Here is a 27,753-nt window from a genome sequence, read left to right on the forward strand (position 1 = left end):
ATTTGTTTGATTCATTTTCTTTTCTCACTCGACATATCCAAGATTTCGTCCAATTCTCTTTGCATTTATGATTAAATCCCTTTTTTGGAAAGCATATATACATATATTAAGAAAGTAATTATAGAATTATTATATGTCCCCGATGATAAATGAGCTTTAATATATATTTTAGAAAAATATTGACCAGTCTATATTAATATAATCATACTGTTATATATTTCCATTAAATATTATTTGAAAATCTTCAAAGAAACTGTCGAATATTTTTTCTATCGAATGTTTAAAGAACTTGGTACAAAACAGGTAGAGACCTCCACCAACTTTTGTTATCAAACGATTTGGTATCTTAAAGGACCTGGAATTAAGTGACAATCTGCAAGATCCCAAGTTCACCTCTTGCTAAATATAAATAATTCTATGGAGCCATCCAGCTGGATAAAACTCATGAATTAATCCTGATATATTTACAAGAAATTTTTTATCAAGAATCTTGTATATATATTTTTTAAAAAATAAATATATAAATTAATCCAAACATCCATATTAATTAAAAAAAAAATAAGATTTGAAATCTTAAATCATGCCTCCAAAGACGTCAACCTTAGGTATATATCTTCAGCTAATCATTCTCTTGAAGGCATTAAAAATTAATTAACATCCTCTAATTAATTTTATCGATGCCAGCACTTGCTCAATCCAATTTTATTTAATTTTTATTGATTTTAGGACCGTCTAAATGGTATCTCAAGCAACAATGATATTATTATTTTCGAAGTAGATTTTGGATTCTTTGCACGTAACAATTAGTTATTCGTACATGAAAAAAATATTTTTATAATTTGTCATTATCAGTACTTAATTAATTGGCACCGTGCATGTCAAAGAAAAACATTTCCCTCCTGTTCAGATACGATGATGACAACAACGACTATTTTCAATGCGGAGCGAAATTAATCTTCTTATAACACTTAAATTGTAATTACAAATACTTATTTAATAATATATATAATCATATTAAAAATAATAAAAATTTATTCAGAGTTTATTTTTTTATTTTTTATTTCTTTCTCTTTCTTGTAATATCTATCTCTCGAGTAAATATTGACCGTTATTATAACTTGAACATAATTTTTTTTTTTGGATTCGAAAAGCAGAGTCCAGTTGAGTAAGTAAAACCTCAGTTGAACAAGAAATGCAACAAAAAAATAACATGTACATAATGAAAAACTGAAGTACAAAAAAATAAGATTTAATAAAAACTAAACATGTCCAAGAAACAAGAAAAACAACATATGAGAATAAATTAATTCTAAGAAACCCTACTAACAATTAAAAAAATAAAAATTAGCCACAACATGATATAATTAATGACACAATTTTATTTCATCGTTTCTCTTTTTCCAAAAAAAAAAAAAAAAAATTTCATGGTACGGACCTTAATGGTTATATATATTAACATTAACCACGATTTTCATGATATAATTAAGTCGACGAACTTAATAGAAGAAATAATAGTAATTAAGGTGCCATTATTATTAGAGACAAGAGGGAACTGCGTGCCTTTTCATATATTCTTTTGAATTAGGAGAATTGACCATTAAGAGCTATTGAATGATATGATTCATTAAGTAGCAAAAGCATGGATCTGTTCATGCTGGCAACTTCCCCCAATTCAAATGATAAATGATTTTGGGATCATTAAAGGTTAATTACTACTAGCAAGTAGTGATTGATAAAGGGTTTACATCATAATCCATAAATTTTAACGAGATATATCTTAATTAAATAAAATATTAAAATATAATTTATATTATTATCTAAAATATTTTCTCAAATAAAAATTATTTAAAGTTGAAATTAACACAAATCCCACATTAACTTCTTTTTAATTTTTATCAAATAAATAAAAATAATTAGATTTAAAGTCATGGCCCTTAATCATAAAAACTCTAAAACCATGTTAAAAAATCAATTCAATCCAAATACCTAAACTATTAAGTGTGTGTGTATATATATATATATATATATATATATAATCTCTAAAATTTATGGATCATTGAGATTTGAAAAATGAGATTATTATGCAATAAAGATAAAATTCCTTTATGTGTGTGTGATTGAGAGAGATCCTTTTACTTTTTCTTTTTTTACTTAGTCAAATTAAAATTAGATCAAATCAGCCCATTTATTCTGAATTTAAGATGATGATTTAGTCACCATCATCCAGCTTTTTGACTAATCAAATGGCTAGATGAATGCCATGTGTGATGACATAAATGGACGGAGAATGTCGTCTTGCTTTGTTAAAAGTGAATTGGGGCTAATTTGATATAATCTAAAAAGTAGAGGGCTTGATTTGATCAAGCAGGCAAAGTAAAAGGACCAGAAATGAGCTAGGATCATGTCCAGCTTCAAATGGGCTGGATACCATCTAATGCAAGCATGCGTACCCATTTCAACATCTTTACATTTTCCAGGTCCCTTGTACTTTAGTGCTCAGCTCCCCGTGAAGATGCTTTGTTTTATTACATACTTTTTTATCGACCTTACGAGCCTGTTTTATGATTTTTGAATTAATTTGATGTAAAAATAAATTTTAAAAAAATAAAAAAATATTAATTTAACATATTTTCAAATAAAAACTTAGAAGTATATATATTACTAGCAAATTAGTGTACATAATCACAAAGAAAGAGCCCTTGCTGTAGCTGTGGATGGTACTGACCAAACCCCACTTTTATTCTACTTAGAAGTGTGTGTGCATATATATATATTACTAGCATCACCAGTTGAAGCTGATGGACTCAAAGTGCAAGTTATCTGCTATGCCAGATGAACAAATCTTGGCAACCTCGTGCCTCATTTTCCTTGGCCCACAGGCCAGGACTCCAACATCCGAGGCTTTGCAATCGAACAAAATTCCTGCAATATTGCCAACAGGAAATGCTGAAAAATGGAAAGATTGCAAAGCTATTTAAGTGATCATACGAAGATGGAAATGTTTTAGTGGCATTTACTTACTCTTGAGATCAGGCCTTGCACAAAAATGCACCTTGGTAGCTTGAACAAGTGACCGATGAGGAAGGCTTTCGAGCTCTCTATCTGCGTTGCGAAACCATGAACCCGGTGATGGTGTTGGAGTTGGCACTTCCAGGTTCTGAATTTGCTTCCCTTCTGTGGCATTCTCCTTCTTGAGGAAAAGAAAGACTGCACTAGAAGCTAGGAAAATACAGGCACAGAGCAAGAACATGTCCCAGAGTACAAAGAAGGAAAAATGGTATATCTCCTCAGTGTTGTGGTCAATGGGGTAGATATAGTAACGAGTGACAATGCCTAGTAGGAGAAGGAACATGATAAATGATGATGCAATTATTGCACCAAGCCATAGCCAATTGTTCTGGCCTAGAAAGGCGCAAATCGGTGAGTCCAATTGATTTGGCTTAAACCAAATGGTTTGGAGAAGCTTTTGGTTATCTGCAATAGGCTGTTCTTCCTCCCTGGTGATGTAGGCTTCAATTTGCAGCTGCAGTTGAGAAATGTTTGCTGGTGTGTCGTTGATTGGGAGCAGAAGGTCTAGCATGGCGAGATCAGCTGAGTTCTTGAATGCACAAACAAGAAGGACTCGAGGAACTTGATAGTTCGGTTTCGTGCTTTCGAACATGATCTCGCGGATTATGGAGATAAATGGAGCGATGCCACTACCCCCACTAACCAGAACCAGTTGCTCATGCCTGTGGAAAGATAAACCAAACTTGTTGATGAGCACGATATCAGAAATCCATGCACAGTCTTCTAAACACAGGACTCCTTTCCAGCTAGTAAACTGACCTTAGAAAATGAGATGAATTAGGTCCATATGGTCCTTCTACAGAAACTTCAAGACGATCCACGGAAGAAGAAATTTCTTGGCAAAGCTTCTGGGACCAATTTCCCAGTCTTTTGACAGCTACACTAAGCTTATCTTGATCCATCTTGCAGCTTGAAGTTATAGTAAAGGGATGCCATTGTAGTTTCGAAATGCTAGGCACATTTAGGAATAATATGCTTGTTGGATTATAACACAGCCCTGAGGACAAGAATATTAAATATTAATTTTATACTGATATAGAAATATGTTTCATTGCCGCATCTAGATCAAACTGTGTTCTAACCTGGGCTCTTGGAGAAGGTCAATTCAACACTACCACATGGTAAGAGACGTGCGGAGTCTAATCTAGCCCGTCGCTGTGACTGTAAGAATCTCATGTATCGGTCGATGACGAAGAGGAAGATCCCAGGCAAGATCATGCAGAAGTAGGCAGCACCGACATGCAAAACATAGAAGACTATGTAGAGAATGTATAGCTGGTGGGTGTAGAAGAAAACCTCAAACATTTTACGCCTAATACGGTAAGAGCTAGTCACCCACATTGCTAATGCAAGTACAGCTGCAATCTCTCCAGCAACATTTGATACCCAGGTTCTGCTCCATTCCAGCATCTGAATGGTCCCACAAAAATTTTCAATTTGAAGAACACAACAAATTCAGGAAACACCATTGACATCACTAGACCGACCTTCAGGCATAACATCAAAGCAAATAAGTTTAGTCAGCAACAACCCTTTGATTGGTCCACGTTGTTGCACGTCTTGGACACTGATAAGAAGTGTTGGGTTCGGTTCCTTTTACAGAGGGAGAATGGAACCCAGCACTTTATTCCAAGAGGTGCTATTGACTAAACTCATGACGCTACCCACTACATGCCTGACTTCTACGTGTGGCATTCTTTGATGCATGAGGGTCGAGAGATTCTTTGTACCCCAGCAATGTGTATATATGCAACAACATGCCCTATGCCCTAATAAGCCTTTTTTTTTTTTTCTTGTTTTTATTTGATGTATTTTGATGTAATTGATGCTCACAGGTTGAAAAATTCTCTTCTCCCTATGCGACTTTTAACATGAAAAGGAAAGGAAAGCTTTGTGCAAAACGAATATGACCACCATCAGGTCCCGCACTTCTGTCCAACAAGAAAGACAGCAAGATTCGTTTCCAAGAAAAAAGAGTTGATAAAGCTCTAATCACACAAAAAGTTGACGAGACTCGGATACCACACCTTTGATCAGATATTATAGGATAAAAAGTATAACCATACAAAAGCTAAGGGCCACAAGATTGACCAGGAAGCCCAACTAAACAAGATTAGTAGTAATTTCAAGTACCTGAGCCATTTGATGAGTCACTGCCCAGTACATGACGAAACCTACAGTATGTGCAGCAAAAAGAATCATCGAAAGATGACCAAGCCAGATATGATACTTGATACTAGACTCAGAGGTAAGTCCAACAAGAGGCAGAATTGAAGATCCTCGAGTTACAGGAAAGAAGAGAAAAGCCCAGCATATGTTTCCAACATATCCAAGTCGCAACGATACAGTGCGAAACTTTGTTTGCCACCTGCAATAATTGATGAAAAGAAACACCTCAGTGAAAGAATTTTGAAGAAGACTTTCTACAAAATGAAAGAATGAGAGGTTTTCATGAAAAATTGATTCCAGCTAAGTGGGAATGAACAAAAAGATGAAAGGGATATGTCTTACACTTTCTCCCCTTGTTTATGTATGTGGAGATGACCAAAACTGACATACACGTAGTTTCCAAGAGACCAGATCAAGAGTGCAATAAACATGGCTGCAAAAGCAAGCTCCATTGCAGTAACAGTTCCAAGAGGAGCCATCACGAGAGCCGGACGTCTTAAGAAGGACAAACGATTGCTTGTAACAACACTGCAACCAGTATAATGTACAGAAATGTGGTAAACTCCAAGAATCGAACGTCCGTTTCATTCTTTAGTATCAAAATAATGGAAAGAACTGAAGTGAACTAGTAAGAAAAGAAAACCTTTTGGAGTATGAACTTCTCTGCTGCTTCTTAGCATGGAGATAAATGCATCCCAAGGCAGCAATGAACATCATCGGGCATGAAAGGAGCAGTAGATTTGTGCCTGTAGCAATGGTACAAAAACAATCAGTGAGAAGAATGAAATGAAATGGAAAACAACAGAATGATTATCTGAATTGAGAATGGATAATCGAAAACCTACCTTGTCCTGAAAAATACGTTGAATTAAGCTTGCTGTTTAGCTTGGGAGTCCATGTATTTTTGTATAACTTCGTTGGCAACATAATCCAAACCACGAGCCATCCAAGAAACACCACAAGGAAGATTAGCCTGAAGACTGCCATGCTGCTCATCTTCTTTGCCTTGTGCAGTTGTTATGGAAGGAGGCCCTTGCACTAAGTTGCAAATTGTAACCCTGCAATTGCAAACTTTTTAAAAGTGCTATAAGTAAGCAGCCTTTGAAAAGCATTTGTATACGACATAAGACCTGTCTTTTAGTCACCATCATTAGTGAAAGCATGCACCAAGAAACAGCATGATTCATGCACATTTAAAACCCCATTTGAGGTAAATTACTTTCTGCAAACAATGCGATTTGGCTCAATCTGGAAAGTCAAAAACAGTTAAATATGAGAAAATGCCTCTTATAAGCAGGAAAAGACAGATAATAACTGCAGAATGTGTTATAAATACATTTATAAATCCTGTTCATAAGCACCGAAAATGATGATTTATCCAAAATGTTTAATTATGTGCATACATTAAGATGCATAATTGCGTGCTGAACCAACGCCAGTCCCTTTCACTTTGTTACAGATTCTTAATTAGGTATTAAGTACTTCTCAACACGGGGACACATCAGGAGCATATATATTAGAGTACAGATATTTTCACATCTTACCAATCTGAAAGAAAAAGCTGAGGTCTGAATTGTCTGTTGCACGATTGATTTATGTCTGACATTCTGACCTCCTTGGGCATTCTTCAATATATGTTCTTCTAGTTAGTGTCATTTATTTCAGCACAGTTCAGAAATGTGTAATGCATAAGCTATAGAATATACAATGGTTACTGCTGGAAGTGCAGTTGACTTTTTAAAGGCAATTCAAGTACAGTTGACCAGTGGCTGAATAGCAAGAGAGGGTGAGAATTTGAGAGTTTGCAATTTATGTAAGTATGTTATTTATGATTGTTTTGTCTCCCCCAAGTATTTCAAAATCATCACTTGGTCTCTTTCACCAATAATTGGTATTAGAATCTCATTAGTAAAAAACAAAGGAATTTTTTAGATACCTTTGAATTTTCAAAATTGTGAAAAACACATCCATAGTGTAGTATTCTTCATCATAAACAAAAGGGTGCAAATATCAGTCCTGTCATAGCATGTGGTGATCCACAACTGTTGTTTGAAACATCTGCTCAGTAGCCCATGCACCCAAAGGAAGAAGACAAATGACGTGCATGTGCACCATATTTGAGCTGAGGCGAGTCGCCTAAGCCACACCATTAGCCGAGCCTCCAAATTTGTTTAATTGAGCCATCAAGCCTTCTGCTGATGAATATTCCTAGAATATTTCCTGTTCAACCTCAGTGAACTGATCGACATTCAAAATTGGTTTTTTGACCAACTCAATCTATTTGTGACTTGTTTTCAACTGAGTAGAGAAGTTGTCTTTGAAAAACATAAAACTTGGAAATGGAATGATGATCAATAAGTCAAATTGATCAATATTGATCTAATCCATGCAAATTAAGTGGAAGTATTGCTAATGATACTTACAAAAGGTTCAATAGTACTAGCAGATGAGTCACAAACTCCAGTACATAAATTCCTTGTATTTAACAGGAGAAACACATCAACACCAAGATCATCATCATCATTATCACCATCAATATCCTCATTAGAAGAACCAATAAGGATTAATTAAACTTGAAAGATTTTTATGATGTCACTGAAGCCATTGAAGATACATATCTATTTTGTTTCTTCACAAATAATGATCCATTTAGCTTTAATAAAGCTATCATAGAAGAGAAATTGATACAAGAAATGGATGAAGAAATACATGTTATTGAGAAGAATGATACCTGCAAGCTGACTAATCTTCAAGAAAGTAACTAGTGTTAGATAAGTTTATAAGAAAAAGAAAAATGTAAAAGGTGAAGTACAAAGATACAAAACAAGATTAGTGAAAAAAAAGACTATAAACAAATAGAAAGTATTGACTATAGAGAAGTATTTGCTCATGTAGCCCGATTAAAGACTATAAGACTAATGATCTCACTAGCTACACAACATAGATGAAAGATCTATCAACTCGATGTGAAGTCAACATTCTGAATGACTTCCTATAAAAAAAGATCTATATTGAACAACCACTTTGATACATTGAAACCGATAATGAAGGCAAAGTATACAAGTTAAAGAAAGCCCTCTACAGTTTAAAGCAAGCTTTGCGTTATTGGAATACCAAAAGTGATAGGTATTTTCAAGAAAAATGAATTTGAAAAATATATATCCATATGAACACACAACATATGTTAAGAAAGAAGATGATGGAAACACACTATTTACATGCCTATATGTCGATGATATGATTTTCACAAGCAACAATCCTACCATGTTTGAGGATTTCAAGAAAAGTATGGTACACGAGTTTTAGATGACAACATTAGTCTAATGGCACCTATTCTTAGCCTAAAAGTGATATAAAAAGAAAAATGAATTTTTGTATCCTAAAACAGTTATGCTAAGGATATTTTAAAAATTTTAAGATGGAAAGCCATAATCCAGTATCAACTCTAATTAAAAATGGAGTGGAATTAAGAAATAGTAAAGTAGGAAATGTTGATCTAACCTATTTTAAAAGCTTAGTGGGAAGTTTGAGGCACTTAACATGTACTAGACCAAAAACACTCTATGGAGTAGGACTTATCAGCAGATATATGGAGACACTGGATCAGTCTCACTTGAATGCAACCAAGAGAATTCTCTACTACATCAAAGGAATGATGAATGGAGGTATATGCTTTACTTTAAGTAAAAGCTTAAATCTTATTGGATACTTGTTGTCAACTCAACTATATGCCATTTAATATGGTTAAGGAATGTGCTGAAGCATTTGGAATTTCCCTAAGAAAATCCTATAGAAATTTATATTGATAATCGATCAACGATTGCATTAGAAAAGAACCCGGTGTATCATGAAAAAAGTAAACACATCGATAAATGTCATCACTTTATTCGAGAGCATGTGAAGAACAAATATGTTGAACCAGTATCTTGCAAAATAATAATAATCAAGTTGCATATACCTTTATAAAGCCATTAAAATGAGAAGCATTTATTAGATTGAAGGTAATGCTTGGAATGACATCCCTCGATTGAGTTTAAAAGGGAAATTTTCTATAGTAAACTCAATCTAGAAGGTCAATAAATTTAGCCACCAACCATTAACTGATATCCACAAGTCACATTTACACTGCCACCAACCATTTGTATTCACACTTGAAATTTGATTTTTCAAGCTTTCATTGTGCATAAATAGACAGATATTATTGATGAGGGAAAGAGAGGGAGGTAAAGTGTTTATGTTAAACAAGCCATTAATTAAGGGTTTTTCAGAGAGGAAATAGATGAAAGGATTTATCATTAGAGAGTTTTGTTTGTTTGAATTTTTTTTTTTCATATGTCAAGGCTTGGTCATTAATGTTGGCTATGTTTGAGTGTGATGTTTTTATCTATGAAAGTTGTTTCTGAAATCCTATAACCTCTATGATTGGATTTAACTATGTTTATGTTAGATTTCCCGAAACACATACACGCAACGAAAATGATAAATTTAATATCGAGAGTCCCAAGAATCCTGTTAAACAGATCTAAAATTGTTTTTGGCTTTGAATATATGCTTCAAGGTTGGATTGTCGTAAATCACAAGCCGTTAAAATGTCTAGCCTCTAAAAGTAATTCACACGAACTACCAGTGAGAAATCTCTTAAACTCTTTTAAGAGAGACAGATTGTTATACCTTAGAGTGCTAGCTCTTTTCTTTTGTGTTTAAGTGTTACTGTATTGTATTCTTCTCACCTTAAAACTTAAAGAAATAAGAGGCATAACATTTTATTTATAGGAAAACCTAAAAATCCTATAACTAGAAAAATATCAATTTGGCCCTTAAATAATATCACATATATTATTTTAGGTAATTTTTAAAAATTTATTCAATCAAGTCCCTACTTGATTTTTTTAGGTCTAGAATTGTAATTCCCTGTATAATTTACACTCTAGTACTCAATTTTTTAAAACTTACTTACAATCAAGTCATATTAATCAACATATTTTAACCAATGATTCTTATGTATGTGATTGTGACCCATTAGGTTCCATAATACGTTGACTCAAATATAAATCACAATTCTAATTAAAAAAAATTAAACAAATTGATTTATTATCAATTCAACAATTGATTGATTTATATTTGAAGATCAAGTACAATATCTAGCAACTTATCATGATCTCCTAAATATTAGAAAAGTCATAAGTGGTTTGACTTAACCTTTCAATGACGAGTTTCTCGATGTAATTATTATTCCTTTGTCAATAATATTTTGATTTAGATATTATAGCATGGAATGTGTCTACTATGTCAAACCATGTTTGTTCTCAATAATATAGTTATAGATTATTTGAATAAGATTTGAAACTATTTACTAATCTCATTCCACCTTGTTTAAGGATTTACAATCAATACTATTTGAGAACATATGAAACATTTTTTTCTAATTCACCTAGGATGATGAATCCTCTCTTGATTATTTAAATACCTTCATATAGTTCATGTTATACCCAATATTTTTCTATTTATTACCCTTGATTAGAACAATGTGTGATCAGGATCAAAACATAATACTCTTTATATAAGATAACTCGGTGATTTCAAGTCTAATGATCACTTACACAACCGTCACGTGAGTCTTTCCATAGACACATATGATATCTTCATGTATGATTCTTATGCGGGTCAATTCAATATACATGTCATCTAACAAACACCTTTATATTAGTTCTAAAAAATCTCTCATATCTCAATTTATGAGAACAAACCGTCTTTCATGAAGGAAAGAACATAATATATATATATATATATATATATATATATATATATATATATATATATATAGTCTCAACAACTCTAATTAATGTTCATTCTTAATAGATAATTGACCAAGAAATTTAAGAACAATGCCTTGATGCAATGTGAATCTCATATTTATAATAAGTTTATAATTTTCTTTGCAAATCATTTGTCCTAAAATCTTTATCTTTATTTTAGATTCATTAATCAAATATTTAATTCATTAATTAAATATTTGATGAATATTAAAGATAAACAAAATTTTATTAATAAATTAAATATATATACATAAACAAAGTCAATACCATATTTGATCAACTGATTATCTACAATACATATGCACTAACAATTTCAACTCTCAAGTCTATGTTCAGGATCGACCACAACTCATATGACCTAATTCAGCCATGTCTCAACTCAGTCTATGGTTAGGTTCAACCATAACTCAAGTCGTTGAACCAAATATTTTGCACTTCGGTTCAATATCGAACCAAGGAAAATGTGGCTGAAAGACATTTATAGCGGAGGCTAAGGTTAAATAACTTCAAATCTACAATTTGATGCTCGTTTCCAATTTCAAAATACAGAGGGTTTGGTCATTAGCTTGCAATTTTAGAATTTTTGGTGCATGAACATAACTCAAACCCGACAAATTATTGAGTTTTGCTAGCAGTGAACATTGTGTTACCTCCATCAAATATGAAGGAAGACAATGGTAAGCAGAATGGTGTATCAAGAAGGAATCAAGGGGCAGTGCGTAGAATTGTTTCTTATTATAGAATTGTTAAGCCAACCTCCGAATTTAAAACTTGCACATGTATTGAAGAACATTTGCTCCAAAAGCAATGCCAAGAAAAGTCGCTATGGCAATTCCGAAAATGCCAGCAAGAATGCCAGGAACAACCAACGAACTCCACCCTTTAGCAGTGGCCATTCCACATGCAGTTGTGGGGCCTCCAACATTAGCATTTGATGCAATTAGCAACAGCTTTTGGTCGAAGCGAAATAGCTTTCCAAGTCCAAGGATCACAGCAAGATGAATGGCAATCTGGACCAAAGCAAACAGGAAAATGCTGGGTGCGGTATTGATCACATTCCACACGTTTCCACTTGCACCAACCACAGCAAAAAATACCTGTTTATCAGAAAGGAAATTGAAGGCGAGTTGTTTTAAAAAAAAATTATTTTCCCAGTTAAGGAGATAAAAAGAGGAAAGGGCAAGATAAAAGAGCTTGGAAAGCAATTTACTGACGAGCTATGGAGTTGAGTTTTAACAGCAAAACTCAGAGCAATTCAGCTTCTTCGTGGTTGATGCAAACCAACTAAATAAACAGAGTTGTCTAAAACTCAGCTCACCTGCATCAGAATCAGGGCCAAAGCCTCACCAGATGGTGCAAGGTGATTGAACTGGGTTGGAAATGCAGTTGCTAGGATAACAACAATGGCTGTAACGGCTGGCAGGATGCCTCCCGGAATTGCAAAGAACTTTGTGATATATTCTCCAGCCTTGCAGATAGCAAACGACACAGCAAGGGCAGTGGCAGTCTGCAGAACAGGAAGCTTGTTGCCTGACTCAGACCCGCTGTCCATTCCAGAACCTGCCAGAAAATATTCCACTAGTCAAGTTCAAGGCATGAAGGCAATCATAAGATAGGACAGCAACAGATGGGATAAACGTCTAAAGAGCGGGCAGGGGAACTAAGGAAAATGGTGGACAAGATCAGCAGTCATGCATAACAATCAAAATGAAGAATTCAGAATCATTTACGTATAACAGAACTTAAACAACTCATCCACCAAAAGATTGTGGAATTGCTGACATTCAAGTAATGTAAAGGTGGAAGGTTGCATACCATCGATTGATGCTGAAGACTCAGCAGGAATCTTAGATGCCAAAGCAAACAATGATGTGAAATACACTGCACAAATAACATTATCTGCAGCTAGCCCAGCAGCTAAAACTGATGGAGATACCCTGAAAGCGTCCGAAATGGCAACATAATTCACAGCTACACAATTATCAAACCATACAAATCACCAAATCAGTCAAGATGATGAGTTCCAAATGCAAACAAGGCATCAATGACTGCAGGAATGAGGATACTATACAATTGCAAGAAACATGCCAACCAAGCAGAATTATACCTCCACCAATATGTCTACCCATGAGAGCAGCTGCTATTTTCCAACTATCCTGACCTAGTGCTCGCATTGGCACCATCATATAGGCTAATACTGTTCCAACTGTTGTTGCAACTGTCACACAACAAAACCCTCAAAACCAATTTCTAACCAGATAAAAAAGAAGAACAAACAATTTTCATTACAAACCCGACCCCATTATATATCAAAACCCATTTAACCTAATTTTCTCTACAAGTAATGACTATCAAAAGTTTGATTATTACCTGATCCTAACAAGAAAGCCAAGAGAAGAGTCCCAGTAGACTGAATCACACGTCGCAAATCAGCTCTAAACAGCAACAATGGAACGGCCAATGGTAGCAAAAACTTCAGTACAATAGAATAAGCAGGAGATTCACATGAAATAATCCCCAAATTACTAGCTGCTAGTCCAACTAAAGTGCTTACTAATGCACCACTCAATGCACTTCCAATCTTGGTCCTCTCTGACCTTAACAGCAACAGTAACAAATCAGTTCACAGTATCAAACATACACCTCAACCATTCCAATTAACTCTAAAATATTCTTTGGAAACAATTCTATACTAAAATCGATTCCAACTATTTTAGCGCATTGAATTGATTCGGTTTCAAATCTAAAGTTACCAAACAACCTGTATCAAAATACATATCAAATTCATCAAATTTGAATTTGATATGTCTTTCTCCGATGGTTTTCACATCACCGTATCAAAATCATCAATACTCACCTTAAAAAAAGTCAATTTGACAACTAAATGTTGTTCCACGTTCATGCATACAGAATTCAACGAACAGCCCAGATTGCACAGCTGAGACAAACACCAAAATATTATAATGAAAAGGCAAGAAAAGGGAATTAAGGTGAATTACCAGATACCGAAAGCGCCAGTGGCGAAGAGAGCAGTCCACATACCCCATGGATCAGTAGGGGAAATAAGAGGGAAATTCAGAATCAGATTGGATCTAACAGTTACAGAAGATCGAATCAAATTCGGGTTCTTTTGAGGTGAAAGAAATGATGTCTGGTTCCCGTTATTTGCTGATAGTAACGTTCTTCTGGTGGGGTTAGCAGTGGTAGTAAGAGTATTTTGGCGGGAAATGAAACATGGCAGGCGGGATGGAACAGCTGGAGAGTGGAGAAATGGAAGTCTTGATGCCATTGAAGAGAGTTGAGTAGAGTGATCACTTTGTTGAGGTCAGAGGTACCTGGACTGGAGCAAGTGAAGTTGGAAACGTCGGTTGACTTTTCTTTTCTTTTTCCACAGTGAGAATAGGAGCTTTCATTTTTTGTCAAATTACGTTTTGGTCCTTGTACTTTTTATTAAAAAATATTTTAATCTTTCAGGTTTTATTTTCCCTTTTTTCATTGAATATCTAGATTATATACTTTTTTTAATTTTTTTAACATGGCGGAAAATATAATAAACATATGGCAATTATACATAATTAAAAAATCATTAAAAAAATAAATTAATTATCAGTGACTAATCATTGGTTGAATTAATATCTAAAAATCCTTAATCCTTCGTCTAGATCATTTATGTCAACATTAACTAATAGAATTATTCTTTTTTCTTAAATAATAATAATAATAATTATTGTCTTCATTTCTTAGACCTAGCAGTTTGTCAAAACTCACCTCCATTAGTCTCTTTTGAATGAAATCTGAATTGATTTCATCTTCTAAAATTATTTTCATTATATGTTTTATGTGTATATATATTTTAGTTTATGGAAAGTTGAAAAATCTAAAGAAATGATTTAAGGTACATGATAAACTTAGTTATAAAATATAGACTAGCTTAGTAAGTGTTCTAGGACATGTTCAACTCAGAGGTTAATTCAATCCGAGTTAAAGAAGAAATGAATTAAGATATTGATGTTTAACTTAGTTAGAAATCCAGATCGACCCATAGTAAAGTCTAGTCCTCAACTTGGTGATGTTTTTGTTTGAATTTTCTTTTCATTCAAATGGCATCATTTTAATCTTTTTATTAAAAAATTATGTTAACTCAAGTTGACCCTCTTATCTCGTGATCCAAATCTTATCTTGAATTGACTCCAAAATCTGGTTTATAATTATGATGATAGTTACATTAAAATGCAAAAAAGGATGAAATTGATTTTTTTTTTTTTGAAAATCTAACCATACTTCAATTGTTTTTGTTTTTAGATCACTTGACCACATATTATAAGAGGATAGTGATGTTCAAGGTAAGGAGTTATCTTTGATAGCATTTTTATTTGCAGGACAAGGGACCACAAGGAATTAAGATTTATGAAGGTGCGTGTTTCTAGATGATATGTTGTTGAATTTCTTATTCATATCATGCTTTGTTTTAAAATCATATCCTGATGGCGGATCAGGGCAAACTTTAAGTCACGGTCGAGTGGGTTAATAAAACAAAAATAAAGGGTTAAATTAATTTTGTTTTTATAAAAATATATTTTTTAAAAAAAATTAATGGATTTTTGACTAGTTTTTTTTTAAAAAAAAAACATCCTAGTTTTTTATCGGGTGAACAGATTTTTTTTTTAAAAAAAAAAAAATGAGAAGTGATTTAAATCTTGAGTAGACCATTAGAAAGAATTTGAATAACTAGAATATCATGTGATGTGGTAAAATACAAAATGGCACATGATATGGTGCTATTCTACTTTGGAAGATTTAATTTTTATTTATTAAAAAAGGGTGAATTTCCTGAGGTTCTATTCTTCAACATGTTCAATGTTACATCATGCCAGCAAGTGGCTTCTTCACTAATTAAAAGCTACACACACAGTGTCCATTTCTTAATTATTTAACACTCTCAGGAAAGCCATTATCAAGTCAAAGCTTTAGTTATAAAAAGAATAAAAGAAGAGAAAGATTATAAAATATATATATATATATATATATATATATATATATATATAAAGATTGTTTCACTCACTCAGAAAAATAGAAACAAAAAATTATATATATGTGTGTGCACGCGCGTGCACTTTCTAAATTCTCTTTCGTTATTGATTTCACACTCACTTTTTGTTGAATTAAATTATGTTTAGTATGACATTTATTTACTTTGATATTCATGTGAATATCTATTATATCTTGATATTAGTATACGTATCAGTAACTTCATGCTAACAAAAAATAGTTAATTTATGTGCATATGGTATTTTATATATCTAGTTAGTGAGAGAGGCATCAACTTGTGGCGACTAATCCTCCCACAATGATTGGGGCGGCAAACCTTCTCTGTTATCAAAACCTTAAGGTTTCAACCATTATTTAATCCAATAGCTTTATATTATTTTTGACATGTATTCCATTATCATATGCTATTATACTTAATGTACATGTGTGTTTGTGTGTATTTCAGTCCTTATACTTATAAATAGCTAAAATATATAATAAATGTTATTCCCTCATTGAGTTTGATGAACTCACCCCTTCATGTTAAATATTATTATAAGTTCTTAGCTTCTGTTAGGAGATTGACTTTGATTGAGAGCTCTTATTATTTTATTTGTTGGTATATTTTGTTTGCTTTCCCGAGATTTTTTTTTATTTTTTGTAATTTGATGTCTTAAATTATCTAATATTATATTGTTTTCATTCAAATTTAGATTTTTGTTTCAAAGATAGGATTTTATTTAATGTAAGTATCTCATTCAAACCTCTCTGTCATAGACATCTGCTAGGTAAATCCATCTTCACATGAAAAGGATTTTGATGCCAAAATTTAGCATTACAAAATTGTTTAGGAAAAAGCCAAGAAGAACATAATAAAAAAACGGTTGTACTAAAGTTCCAATGTCAAACCTAAAATGAGAAATCATGTGAAAACATGGAGAGGAAGACAACCAGTACTCAGTAGAACATACAAAACATGTTATTCTCAAGAAAAAGTGGCTAATGTGGAATTCTCCAATATTCGCAGGCTAGCACAATCAAAAACTTAGCCATTCCCATTCGTATTGCAAAGGAAAAATCAAACTGCATTTCATCTCTACTTGCTAGGAAGATAAAACCTACAAAAAGTAAGTGAAGAGGTGAGGTGAGGAAACATGTAAGGTGAGGTACTGGTAAAACACTTTCAAATACAAAAGGTATTATCAGCCAGCTACCATTTGGTATTTGCCTCCCATGAATCAGATAATCACGAAAGCAACATTATCCGGGATTATGAAGGCAAAAGCAGTTCGATTCAGATGTTGCTACCCAAGCCAGGAAGGAACAAAACCCTCATATTGCAAACCAGGAAGACTAAACATCGCCTACTTAATGGTGTCAGCTTTATTCGCACAAAGAAAGAAGCCAATGGACATGCACGGAATAACTGAGCAAATAGTGAGCCGTTATGAGCATCTCATTGCATCCTTTTTCTAGGTGTTTTCTTTCCTTTTAAGCTGTTGTCTGGGCCATATATCGTCCTTTCATTGAAAAAGAAAGAGGAAGAAAAACAGCCAAAGTCATCTTTAGATTTCATCAAATCTGATGAATAAAATTGTCCATTCCACAAAAAAGACATTTCTCCCCAAATATATATATGTGTGTGTGTGTGTGTGTGTGTGTGTGTGTGTGTCATAGCATCCAGATTTTCATTTCAAAGGGGTATGAGAATCTATATGATAAAATCAATTTTCATAGTCCTAAAAATGAATTTTGATACGAGTAACCAAGCCAGAAGGTAATGCACAAAACTCAAGCAATTGAAACCCAAAGCAGATGATGTTCCCACGATGTTATGTATCAAAATAATCCTAAGGCTAAAACCATACTGAGTAAGTATATTCCAAGAAACAGTAAATGGGTTTTGAAACCCTTTAGTTTTCAAAGTTCTCTTCAGCAACTATCCCTTGTCTTGTGAGTGGTCAAGACTATCCTTACAAGAGTCACTGTCAGCTTGCTTCTGCTTCTTCACACTAGGGCCCCCTTCTTCCAAGGCTCTCAATTTGTTCTTTATTGCAGCTATCTTGGCACTACGACTTGTCTGCCCTAAAGTGCTACCAGTAAGGCCAGCTTTCTTTGCCTCACCAAGTGCTGTGGAAGAATCCTGTGCTGCTTCATCCAAGTATTTCTCGCTGGCAAGACGAACAACCAAAGGGCGGCCACAAGCTAACCTCCCATGCATCTTCTCCTTGGCCAGTTTAGCTTCCTGCATACTCACTTTAAATGTGGAAATCAGGAGTTTGCCTTGGTACAAAAGCCAAAGAAGCATACAGCTTACCTCTTTAGTGCTAAACTGGATAAAAGCAAAGCCCCTTGGCTTTCCACGTTTTGGTCCACGAGTATGCCATAGAAATTCTTCAGATAAAATCTTGCCATAGGGAGTAAACATCTTAATCAGAGCAGCCCTGAAGAAGATGCAGAGAGTAAATGAAACAGCAAAACATAATACTATGAATTTATGCTGACACTTGCACCAGGAAAAAAATAAAGGATTCAACATTCATACATTTACTTACTCTGTTATTCTCAAGTCAAGGTTACCGATATAAACTCTACTTTCAGCCTTCTCATCAATTAAAAAATTAGGATCCTGCATCCAATTATCACACCCAGAAAACCATCATCCCATTATGCATCATGAAAGAAATAAAACATCACACCGATATTGCACTTAAGCTCAGCCTTCCTCAGTGTTATGAAAAATGTTGCGCATTTGAATATGAGGACCAAATCAAACAAGACATGTTGAGATACTGGTCAGAAACCCATTTGGCAAGACATTCATATCTTGACCATATCAAAACCTCCAATTCCCTGGTAAAATGCCTCTAATGATGTCTTTAAAAAACTCAGCCCGTTCTCACTTGTGAGACAGAGAAAGAGAGCTTTGGTATCAACAAGCCACCCAATGTTGCATAAAATACTCTGACTCTTTATTTACCCCCAAGAACACCCGTATCAAATAACTAGGCATGGGTTATGACACTTAAACACTTAATATAAACAAAAAAGTTTAACGAAGTTCTGTATAGCAACTGATTCCGACACAAGCATGCACATTGAACATGAGCTTGTATTAGATACAGATGTCCCAAGTCCAAGCAAAATGTTCTCTGAAAGTAAAAGATGGTCTAGCATTTCTGTATAACTGTTTACTCATGTTTCATTTTTTATGATCAAGATTAAAAACAAAAGGCGGTTTTAAAAACATTCAGAGTTAAACGACTATCAAAACTTCCAAATACACAATTAAATACTCTCATTAAAGTTCCAATAAACTCATCCCTTCCCAAGTGCAGACCAGCAAAGGTTTTTTTTCCGACCACATGGTCTCAAACAACCAAATACTCGAGCTTGCGTTCAACAAGCAACCTACCTAATGTTCTGTGTATTACTCAAGCTACTCACTTTACCGTGGAACACTTGTGCAAGATACTAGATACTCGAACACAGGCGCCACCACTTGGACATTTCAAATCAAAGTAAAATGTCGGAAAATGACGAAGTCCGACATGGATATGCTTGTCGAGTACAACACACACCCGTATCGGATACAAATTAATCTCCAAGTTTAATCAACGTGATCAGTGACTACCGAGACTAACCTAAGGCTAAGCAGCGTCAATTTGGTAAACAATTACAAATCTTAAAAAACACAAAGCAATAAACACATATAATAAATAAAAATAATAAATAATAATTGAAAAGTGAATTCCTTTACCATAATGGGATTCAAGCAAGGAACTTTAAGAGATTTCCAGCATCAAAATACCTGCATTATAATAACAAAACAAACACCAGACCCCAACATTAACTATTGACTATGCATTTTCAAGACTTATCGGTATAAAGCAACGAAATTTATGCATATTTAAGCTGAATTATGAAATTATATTGAATGATTTATTAGATTGGGGAGATTAAAGAAAAACCCTAGAAATTGGAAATTAAAAATCAAAATCAAGAAAAGATTTTATTTTGATTACTTACAGTGAGAAAAGAAATGAGAGAGAGAGAGAGAGAGAGAGAGAGAGAGTGGGGATTTTGATCATCGCTGAGAAGTAAATTTCTAGCATCGGTTTTATTCAAGACTCAAGTGCCTACGAAAACGACGCCGTAGGTAGTAAATGTTTTTTTTTTTTTTCAATAAAAAACATAGATTTTAAAACCTGACCAGGACAAGTTTCGGATAGCGAATTAGGTAATTTTACCCAGATTAGTTTGATTCAGCCAAATTTTTATTTTATAAAACAATAAAAATAAAAATATCAATTTTTAAAAAATTCAAAAAAAAAGTTAATGGTTTTTTATCGGTTTTTTTATTAGATTTTTTTGACTTAATTAAGTCATAGATCAACTTAGATTTTTAACTTGATCATACCAAGGTTAATTGTCATTTATTTTTATTAAAATCCTAGCCTTTTAGGCTCTAGATCAAAATTTTAATTTAAATTAATTTTAATTTGATTAACCTGCAATATTAGATAAAATCATATTTTAAGACAATGAAAAAGAAAAAAATAAATATTACTCTCCAGATCAAGTTTTAATTTGAATTAATTTTAATTTTATTAATTTATCAATATAAGATAAAAATGTATTTTGAAGACAGTAAGAAAGAGAAAAAATATCTCTCTCTTTATTTTAAGATAAATATTAAGTTGAGTACGACTCCACAGGGACTAGGTTAATTTAATAAATTCCAAATTCATAATCTAATTGACCAGAGTTTTAATTTGAATTAATTTTAATATTTACTTCATTAAACCCAAGTTATCCATCAAGTTCTAATTAATTTCATTAAACTTAATCTAGACTAAATCGGAATTAATATGAGAAATTTAAAAAAGCTAAAATAATGTAATTTAAAATAAGAATAATATATCTAAATTGATTTATAGACCAAAAAAAAATCCAATAACAGTGCATTGTTTTAATTTTTAAGTCTCGGAAATCTTAATTGAATTTTGATTTTTTTGTTTTTTTTTTTTTTAATGTTCTGTTCATAATGGATTGAAGATGAGAGAGTAATGCTCTTTTGTGGTTATTAATGGAGCTCCAATTCATGAGACCAGATATTCTGGCGAAGCCCACCTCATCAGATCTCCCCAATGCAGCCCACTTAGTCTTTTTGGGCCAATAAATTCATGAAGGGCTCTTTCATCTGGGAAATTAAGATGACATAATCTTTAATCAAAAGGACGAACACATTAATCTAATTGATCAATTAAGCTTTGCGTTATAGATTGATTAGCTAATAATATATCCTCTCATTCTTTCTCCGATGCCTTTAACTATATTTTCTCATCATGACTTTACTATGAAATGCTTCTTTCAATCAGTTTCCTTCAATGTGTTTGGATTCTTTTAAGAGATAATGAAAACAGGAGCACTCACATCTCTTCGAGGTAAAATTCATGGAATCATGATTAGGGTTACAGCTCATTCATGTAACACATGCATGAAAATGACATCCACCAAGGAAAGCAAAATTCAAAGAAATTTTGCCCACCAAGGCAATACACCGCCCATCCATCTGCTTAACGATGGTGACGCCACTAAACCCACAATCTGATGGAGCATCCAGGGGCCAGAGCTATCAAGACACTATAATAATGGCAATTGATTGCACTTTGTCAAAGGGTGAGGAAATTTTGTGTCTTCTTTGACATCTTTTTCAGCCCCAGCTTAAATATATGGCTGAGGGGCTGATTGCTATGGCATGTGTGGTGCAACTGTGCAGGAAACTTGGTGTTTGGCCGAGATGAATGATAAACACTTGAGAATTCTATTTGTCGACTGATCCCTTAGTGTTGAGAATTAGGGTTTTCTAAATTATTCTGTATGATATAGGAATGCAAAATGAATTGATGAAATCTGTCGTCCACTTTGTGAAGCTAGTGGACTACAAGTAATAAGTCATCGGTGCATAACTATATCATTGCTAGCTAGTGGATCGGGTGAATTAAAAATGCTTTTTAATGGAGTAATTGAAAGTTTTCAAATTTTTTGTTGTGTTAATGTTTAGATTCTGGAAATGAAAAATTGGGTAGCAGCAGTACTTCCCAATAGACACAAAAATGTAGAGGAACTAGCTTTTTTTTTTCTCGTGGTTGCCAAACTTGATTTGGAGACTAATTTTAAAAGTCAAAATTTCAACTGATCCTGTTCTTGCACAAGCACGCCTATCTTCAGCACTTCACCATAATCATGTACTGCTCTCCATGTCTTAAAAGCTCTCCCTTTAATCTCTGTTGATGAAACCCCGAAAAACCTGCTTCAATGGAAACCAAAACACTTCTTTTGCTCTCCCTGACACTGCTCTCTCTCGTCTCTTTCTGCACCTCTTTCACTCCTACGGACAACTACCTTATCAACTGTGGTTCAAACACCAACACCTCTTTCATTCCTACAGATAGCAGAATTTTTGGAGCTGATTCCACTTCACATGGTTCAATCTTTCCTTCGAAAGGCCAGTCCATTTCACCCAAGAACCAAAACCCCTCTCCAAATTCACCAACTCTGTACAACACAGCTAGAGTTTTCACTACTGCTTCAAGCTACAAGTTCAGTATTAAGAGAAACGGGACCCACTTTATACGTTTACATTTCTCTCCTTTTAAAGCGCAAGGCTTTGATTTATCTACTGCAAAGTTTAGTGTTTTAGTTAATGGGAATTTGTTGTTGAGTGATTTTAGTACCAAAGTTGTTGTGCTTAAAGAGTACGTATTTAGAGTTGATGATAATGCTCTTGAAATTTTGTTTAGTCCTGTTGGTAAATCAAGTTTTGGATTTGTGAATGCAATTGAAGTGTTTTCAGCTCCTAAGGATTTTATTCTTGACGAGGGAGCTAAATTGGTTAGTGCTAATGGAATTGAAGTGTACAAGAATCTTTCTTCACACGTTTTAGAGACAATTCATAGGATTAATGTTGGAGGTTCAAAATTGGTGCCTTTTAATGATACTGTGTGGAGAACTTGGATTCCTGATGAGGATTTTCTTGTTTTGAAATCTGCTGCGAAACGTGCAGTTGCTGCTAGTGCTCCTAATTATCAGAATGGGGGTGCTAGTAGGGAGATTGCGCCTGAAAATGTATATATGACTGCACAGCAGTTGAATAAGGATAATAACCCAATTCAGTCAAGATTTAACATCACATGGGATTTTCCAGTGGGATCTGTCGGGGTTCGGCACTTGGTTCGATTACATTTCTGTGATATTGTCAGTACTTCACTTAATCAGTTGTACTTTGATGTGTACCTAAACGAGTACTCAGCGGAAAGTGATTTTGATTTGTCATCCCTTACATTCCATGTACTTTCATCTCCAATGTATGTAGACTATATTGTGGATTCTAATGATTTAGGGACTGTGCGTGTTAGTGTTGGACCTTCGGCCATTAGTAGTCTTTTGAAAGTCAATGCTATTTTGAATGGGGTGGAGATCATGAAGATGATCAATCCTTCTGGTTCGCAAAGTGGTTCCAAGAAGAGAACTGTTTGGATTGCGGTGGGTTCGAGTATAGGAGGATTTGTTGTTCTGTGTTTGATTGTCTTTGTAGTAACACTTTCTTGTAAATACAAGAAGAAGAAACCGAAACCAAGACGAGTAGAAAGTGCAGGTTGGACACCTTTATGTGTTTATGGAGGTAGTGCTCATGGTAGAATGTCAGAAGTGACTTTGAATGAATATCGCAGCTTGAAGATCCCTTTTGCTGACGTACAGTTGGCGACCAACAATTTTGATAACAGTCTGAAAATTGGTTCGGGTGGATTTGGTATTGTTTTCAAAGGTGTTCTTAAAGACAACACAAAGGTTGCAGTAAAGAGGGGTCTGCCAGGATCCAGGCAAGGGCTCCCTGAATTCCAAACTGAAATAACAGTTCTGTCCAAGATACGCCACCACCATCTTGTTTCCCTCATTGGATATTGTGAAGAACAGTCAGAGATGATCCTTGTCTATGAGTACATGGAAAAAGGTCCATTGAAGGAACACTTGTATGGCCCGGGATGTTCTCATCTGTCCTGGAAGCAAAGGCTTGAGATTTGCATTGGTGCAGCAAGAGGGATTCACTACCTGCATACAGGTTCTGCTCAAGGCATTATCCATCGTGACATCAAGTCTACAAATATTTTGCTTGATGAAAATTACGCATCCAAGGTTGCTGATTTCGGTCTTTCACGATCAGGCCCCTGTCTGGATGAGACTCATGTAAGTACTGGTGTAAAAGGAAGTTTTGGATATCTTGATCCAGAGTACTTCCGAAGACAGCAGCTTACTGACAAATCAGATGTTTATTCATTTGGAGTGGTGCTTTTGGAAGTTCTTTGTGCGAGGCCTGCAGTTGATCCCTTACTTGCTACGGAGCAGGTGAATTTAGCAGAATGGGCAATGCAATGGCAGAAGAAGGGCATGCTCGAGCAAATTATCGATCCTCATCTCGCGGGACAGATAAAGCGAAATTCTTTGAAGAAATTTGGAGAGACAGCAGAGAAATGTTTGGCAGACTATGGTGTCGATAGGCCAAGCATAGGCGATGTATTATGGAATTTGGAGCACGCATTTCAGCTTCAAGAATCTGATTCTGAACCATCAAGAGAACCACGCGAAGACAGTAATGTGAATGCACCGGAGCTCCCATCACCTAGAATAGCTCCCCAAGATCCATCAAATAACTCTGAGACTGAAACAGACAGCGGTGATGGCACCTCAGAGATTCAAAACAGCCAAGTTTTTTCACAGTTGATGACCAATGATGGCAGATAGTTTCCTTAGGTGCACTAGAGACGCCTCCTCTTACCATCTTTTTTCTCCTTCTCTACTATTAAGCTGTATTTTATCTTCATTTACATAGTGAATATGATTGTAAGTGTTTCAAACATATCTAGGTTATATATTCTGTCCCTTGAGATTTAGAATTCCTGCTGTGTTTTAAGTGTATTCTGCTAAATTTATACCAGATACCAGGTCAGCTGAATCAATGAATACTGGAATTCTGTATAAACACTTTTGTTATAGCCTTATCTTGTCCAGTGTGCTCAGCCACTCTGGATCGAATGATAAATTATAAATGTCAAATGAAAATGTTTTTAAAAATAAGCTAGATAACCCTAATTCACATAGCTAAAAAAATCCCTATCACAAGTTATGGTTAATGTTAAAATGACAGGAAAAATAAAGAAAATTAGAAAAAAAATATAAATTTTAGTCTAATTTGAGCATAAAAATGACACAACTAAGTGATTCTCTGTATAATCATATTTGTAAAATGTGATTAAAAAATTTTAATTTGACACAATAATTAAATTAAAAATTATATATATTTTCGCCCAAAATAACTTGTTTAACTTTTTAAGTAAATTTTATATAATAAGCTTTCCTGTAATAGGATGTTATTCTAAAACACAAAGTAGCTTTTTTTTTATTATTATTATTATTAACAATAATGTCTAGATTAATTTGCATGTACCTTGATTAACACAGATCTTGAAATTAACGATTATATAAATTTCTAGTGGTCATCATATTAGCAACCACATGGCTCAAACTAAAACTATAGATAAAATAAATTTTTAAATTCTAAATTCTTATCACTAGACTATCTGCTAAATAATTCATAAAATAGCCTTTTAATATTTGGAGAGGGAGTGAGAAGAAAATAAAGTAGATTCCACTAGAATGTGATCAAAAGCAAGTGTGCTCAGTGCTCGCCTCTCCTTGCAAACAATATATTTAGTTTGGTAGTGATGCTTGTGGATTGAATAATTGATTAATTATTTGGTTTTATTAATTGGATTTATTTTTTTTAATTAATGTTGTTGATAATTAAAAAAAATTCAAAGAGTATCTTTTAGAATATAATAATATTTTAGAAAAAAATGTTTTAAAAATATATACTAAGTAGAGAAAGAAAATGGTAAACTTTAAATTTAATGGATTCACATGGTATTTATAACCCATAAATCTTTTTTTTATATATATAAAAATAATTAGTTGAAGAATTATTTAACTTTTATATATATATATATATATATATATTAATATGATGTTTTAAATTATATTTTATTTAAAATAATATGTAATGAACTGAATTTTTTTTAAAAGGGATGTTGGGCTCAGAAGAAGAGTTACCTAATCCCATTAAAAGTAAAAAAATCAAAGCCTCAGTCCATGATGCTCGGGGCACGCCCAGCTCCCCAAGTGTGGGGCCGATGCTCTACGTCTAGGGTAATTGGGTTCAAGTAGTCGATTACAGATGATATAAAGAATAACTTTTAAAAAATAAAAAATAAAAATTATTTTAATATAATTTCAAATAAAAATCATTTTAAATTATAATTATATTCTCAAACAGGATATTATTACGGCTTCAAGCAACCTCCATATGTGAATCGGCTGCATTGTCGAGCTGCAGGATGCCGACTTGCTGAAGTTCAGAACTCAAAACATCAAGAATGTTGCTGGGGCCCACATCCATGTCTATCTCGAGGTTTCCTCTGGATGATTCAGACTCCAATTATTAATTAGCCCACAAGTCAATATTGCAGCAAAGCTGGTACTCACTTGTCTGCCTCTATGTCTCACCATGATACGCTTCTAACGTCACGCTATTGGACCTTTCACATCTCATACACATCAAACCCGATTCGGGTAACTTCAAACAGCTTGGATTATTGATTATTCGGTTTTTTTTTATTTAAAAGACACAATTTCATTTTTAAAAAAAAAAATCATCAATAATTGACGCAAATAGAGTTGGATCGTGTAAAGTATATCTCTAGAAAACTCCATTGAAAAACATATCAATCCTTACTCGAAGAACTTGAAAACAATTTGGATTATTGAGATAACTCAGGACTTTTTTCAATTAAAAAGAGATATTTTCAAAAAAAATTAAAAGAATCCTTGATATCGACGCAAATGGAGCTGTATGTAGATAAATCAATCCTTCTTTTTTTTTTTTTTAACTTAACTTGGGATTTATTATAGATGATGTTCTGAGTTGTCAAGTACACCCAGCAGAGGTCGGTCGGGTTTATCAAGTACAGGAAAACAACTGGAGTTCGAGGATGTGCATGGGCCCCTAGCAAAGTGGGTCTCCAGTGGGTCTCATCATGTGATTCCTTATTGTTTTCTAAAATGTTTTTTTATTTATATAAATATATTAAAATAAAATATTTTTATTTTAAAAATTTTATTTTTAATATCAATTTATTAAAATTATTTAAAAATATTAATTTAAAATTAAAAAAATTTAAACAAATTTTACAAATATTTTTAAAATACAAAAATAATTCGGGCAAATATCACCTTCCTTTTCTGGTCCCACCTCCAACAAGTAACGGCTTGTAAGGGTGTTTAGCATTATTGTTGAAAAGTGCTTTTTTTAAAAAATTAAAGAAAAATTATTTTAAATTAATATGTTTTTGATATTTTTAAATTATTTTGATGTATTAATTTTAAAAAAAATAAAAAAATATTATTAACATATTTAATATTAATAAAAAAAACAGGGTGACACCAGAAGATTAACAGGAGAAATTAAGATAATAATGACGTGATATGATAGGAGATGATCATCTTGACCGTAAAATATCTCCACTCGAGGTGTCCGAAGAGCAATCAACTCCCT

The 27,753-nt window shown here is 33.6% G+C and overlaps 4 protein-coding genes and 1 non-coding gene across 10 annotated transcripts; 1 reads left to right on the plus strand and 4 right to left on the minus strand.

Annotated features, from left to right (window-relative positions):
- Positions 1–2,628: 2,628 nt before the first annotated feature.
- On the minus strand, positions 2,629–6,324 carry LOC118030332 (ferric reduction oxidase 4). Of its 2 annotated transcripts, none has more exons than XM_035034392.2 (8): positions 6,084–6,324; positions 5,882–5,984; positions 5,629–5,766; positions 5,203–5,437; positions 4,152–4,479; positions 3,829–4,066; positions 3,022–3,731; positions 2,629–2,922 (listed from the first exon to the last, which is right to left on the minus strand). In XM_035034392.2, the coding sequence occupies exons 1-8, from the start codon at positions 6,232–6,234 to the stop codon at positions 2,783–2,785; spliced, it is 2,043 nt and encodes a 680-aa protein (XP_034890283.1). In that variant the 5' UTR covers positions 6,235–6,324; the 3' UTR covers positions 2,629–2,782. The 2 variants fall into 2 exon arrangements, with proteins under 2 accessions (XP_034890283.1, XP_034890282.1); XM_035034391.2 differs by having other exon boundaries at positions 5,581–5,766.
- A 5,408-nt stretch (positions 6,325–11,732) lies between these two features.
- LOC118030333 (uncharacterized) lies at positions 11,733–14,416 on the minus strand. The gene is made up of 6 exons (XM_035034395.2): positions 14,054–14,416; positions 13,425–13,651; positions 13,162–13,272; positions 12,870–13,025; positions 12,373–12,614; positions 11,733–12,151 (listed from the first exon to the last, which is right to left on the minus strand). Exons 1-6 carry the CDS (start codon positions 14,341–14,343, stop codon positions 11,819–11,821), a joined length of 1,359 nt encoding a protein of 452 aa, XP_034890286.1. The 5' UTR covers positions 14,344–14,416; the 3' UTR covers positions 11,733–11,818.
- Positions 14,417–17,234: 2,818 nt separating this feature from the next.
- LOC118030416 (small nucleolar RNA snoR83) lies at positions 17,235–17,353 on the minus strand. The gene has a single exon (XR_004684324.1). It is a non-coding gene; the product is annotated as a small nucleolar RNA snoR83 (small nucleolar RNA).
- A 510-nt stretch (positions 17,354–17,863) lies between these two features.
- Positions 17,864–20,177, minus strand: LOC118030335 (uncharacterized). 5 transcript variants are annotated; one of them, XM_073408866.1, is made up of 4 exons: positions 20,112–20,177; positions 19,843–19,893; positions 18,638–18,711; positions 17,864–18,526 (listed from the first exon to the last, which is right to left on the minus strand). In XM_073408866.1, exons 2-4 carry the CDS (start codon positions 19,843–19,845, stop codon positions 18,022–18,024), a joined length of 582 nt encoding a protein of 193 aa, XP_073264967.1. In that variant the 5' UTR covers positions 19,846–19,893; positions 20,112–20,177; the 3' UTR covers positions 17,864–18,021. The 5 variants fall into 5 exon arrangements, with proteins under 5 accessions (XP_073264967.1, XP_073264968.1, XP_034890288.1 ...); XM_073408867.1 differs by lacking the exon at positions 20,112–20,177 and having other exon boundaries at positions 18,628–18,711; XM_035034397.2 differs by lacking the exons at positions 19,843–19,893; positions 20,112–20,177 and having other exon boundaries at positions 17,864–18,327; positions 18,400–18,526; positions 18,638–19,827.
- Positions 20,178–21,360: 1,183 nt separating this feature from the next.
- LOC118030334 (probable receptor-like protein kinase At5g24010) lies at positions 21,361–25,032 on the plus strand. Its single transcript, XM_035034396.2, has one exon. It carries the CDS (start codon positions 22,404–22,406, stop codon positions 24,885–24,887), a length of 2,484 nt encoding a protein of 827 aa, XP_034890287.1. The 5' UTR covers positions 21,361–22,403; the 3' UTR covers positions 24,888–25,032.
- Positions 25,033–27,753: the final 2,721 nt, after the last annotated feature.

Source organism: Populus alba, chromosome 4 (assembly GCF_005239225.2).
Source record: "Populus alba chromosome 4, ASM523922v2, whole genome shotgun sequence".
Lineage (NCBI taxonomy): Eukaryota > Viridiplantae > Streptophyta > Magnoliopsida > Malpighiales > Salicaceae > Populus > Populus alba.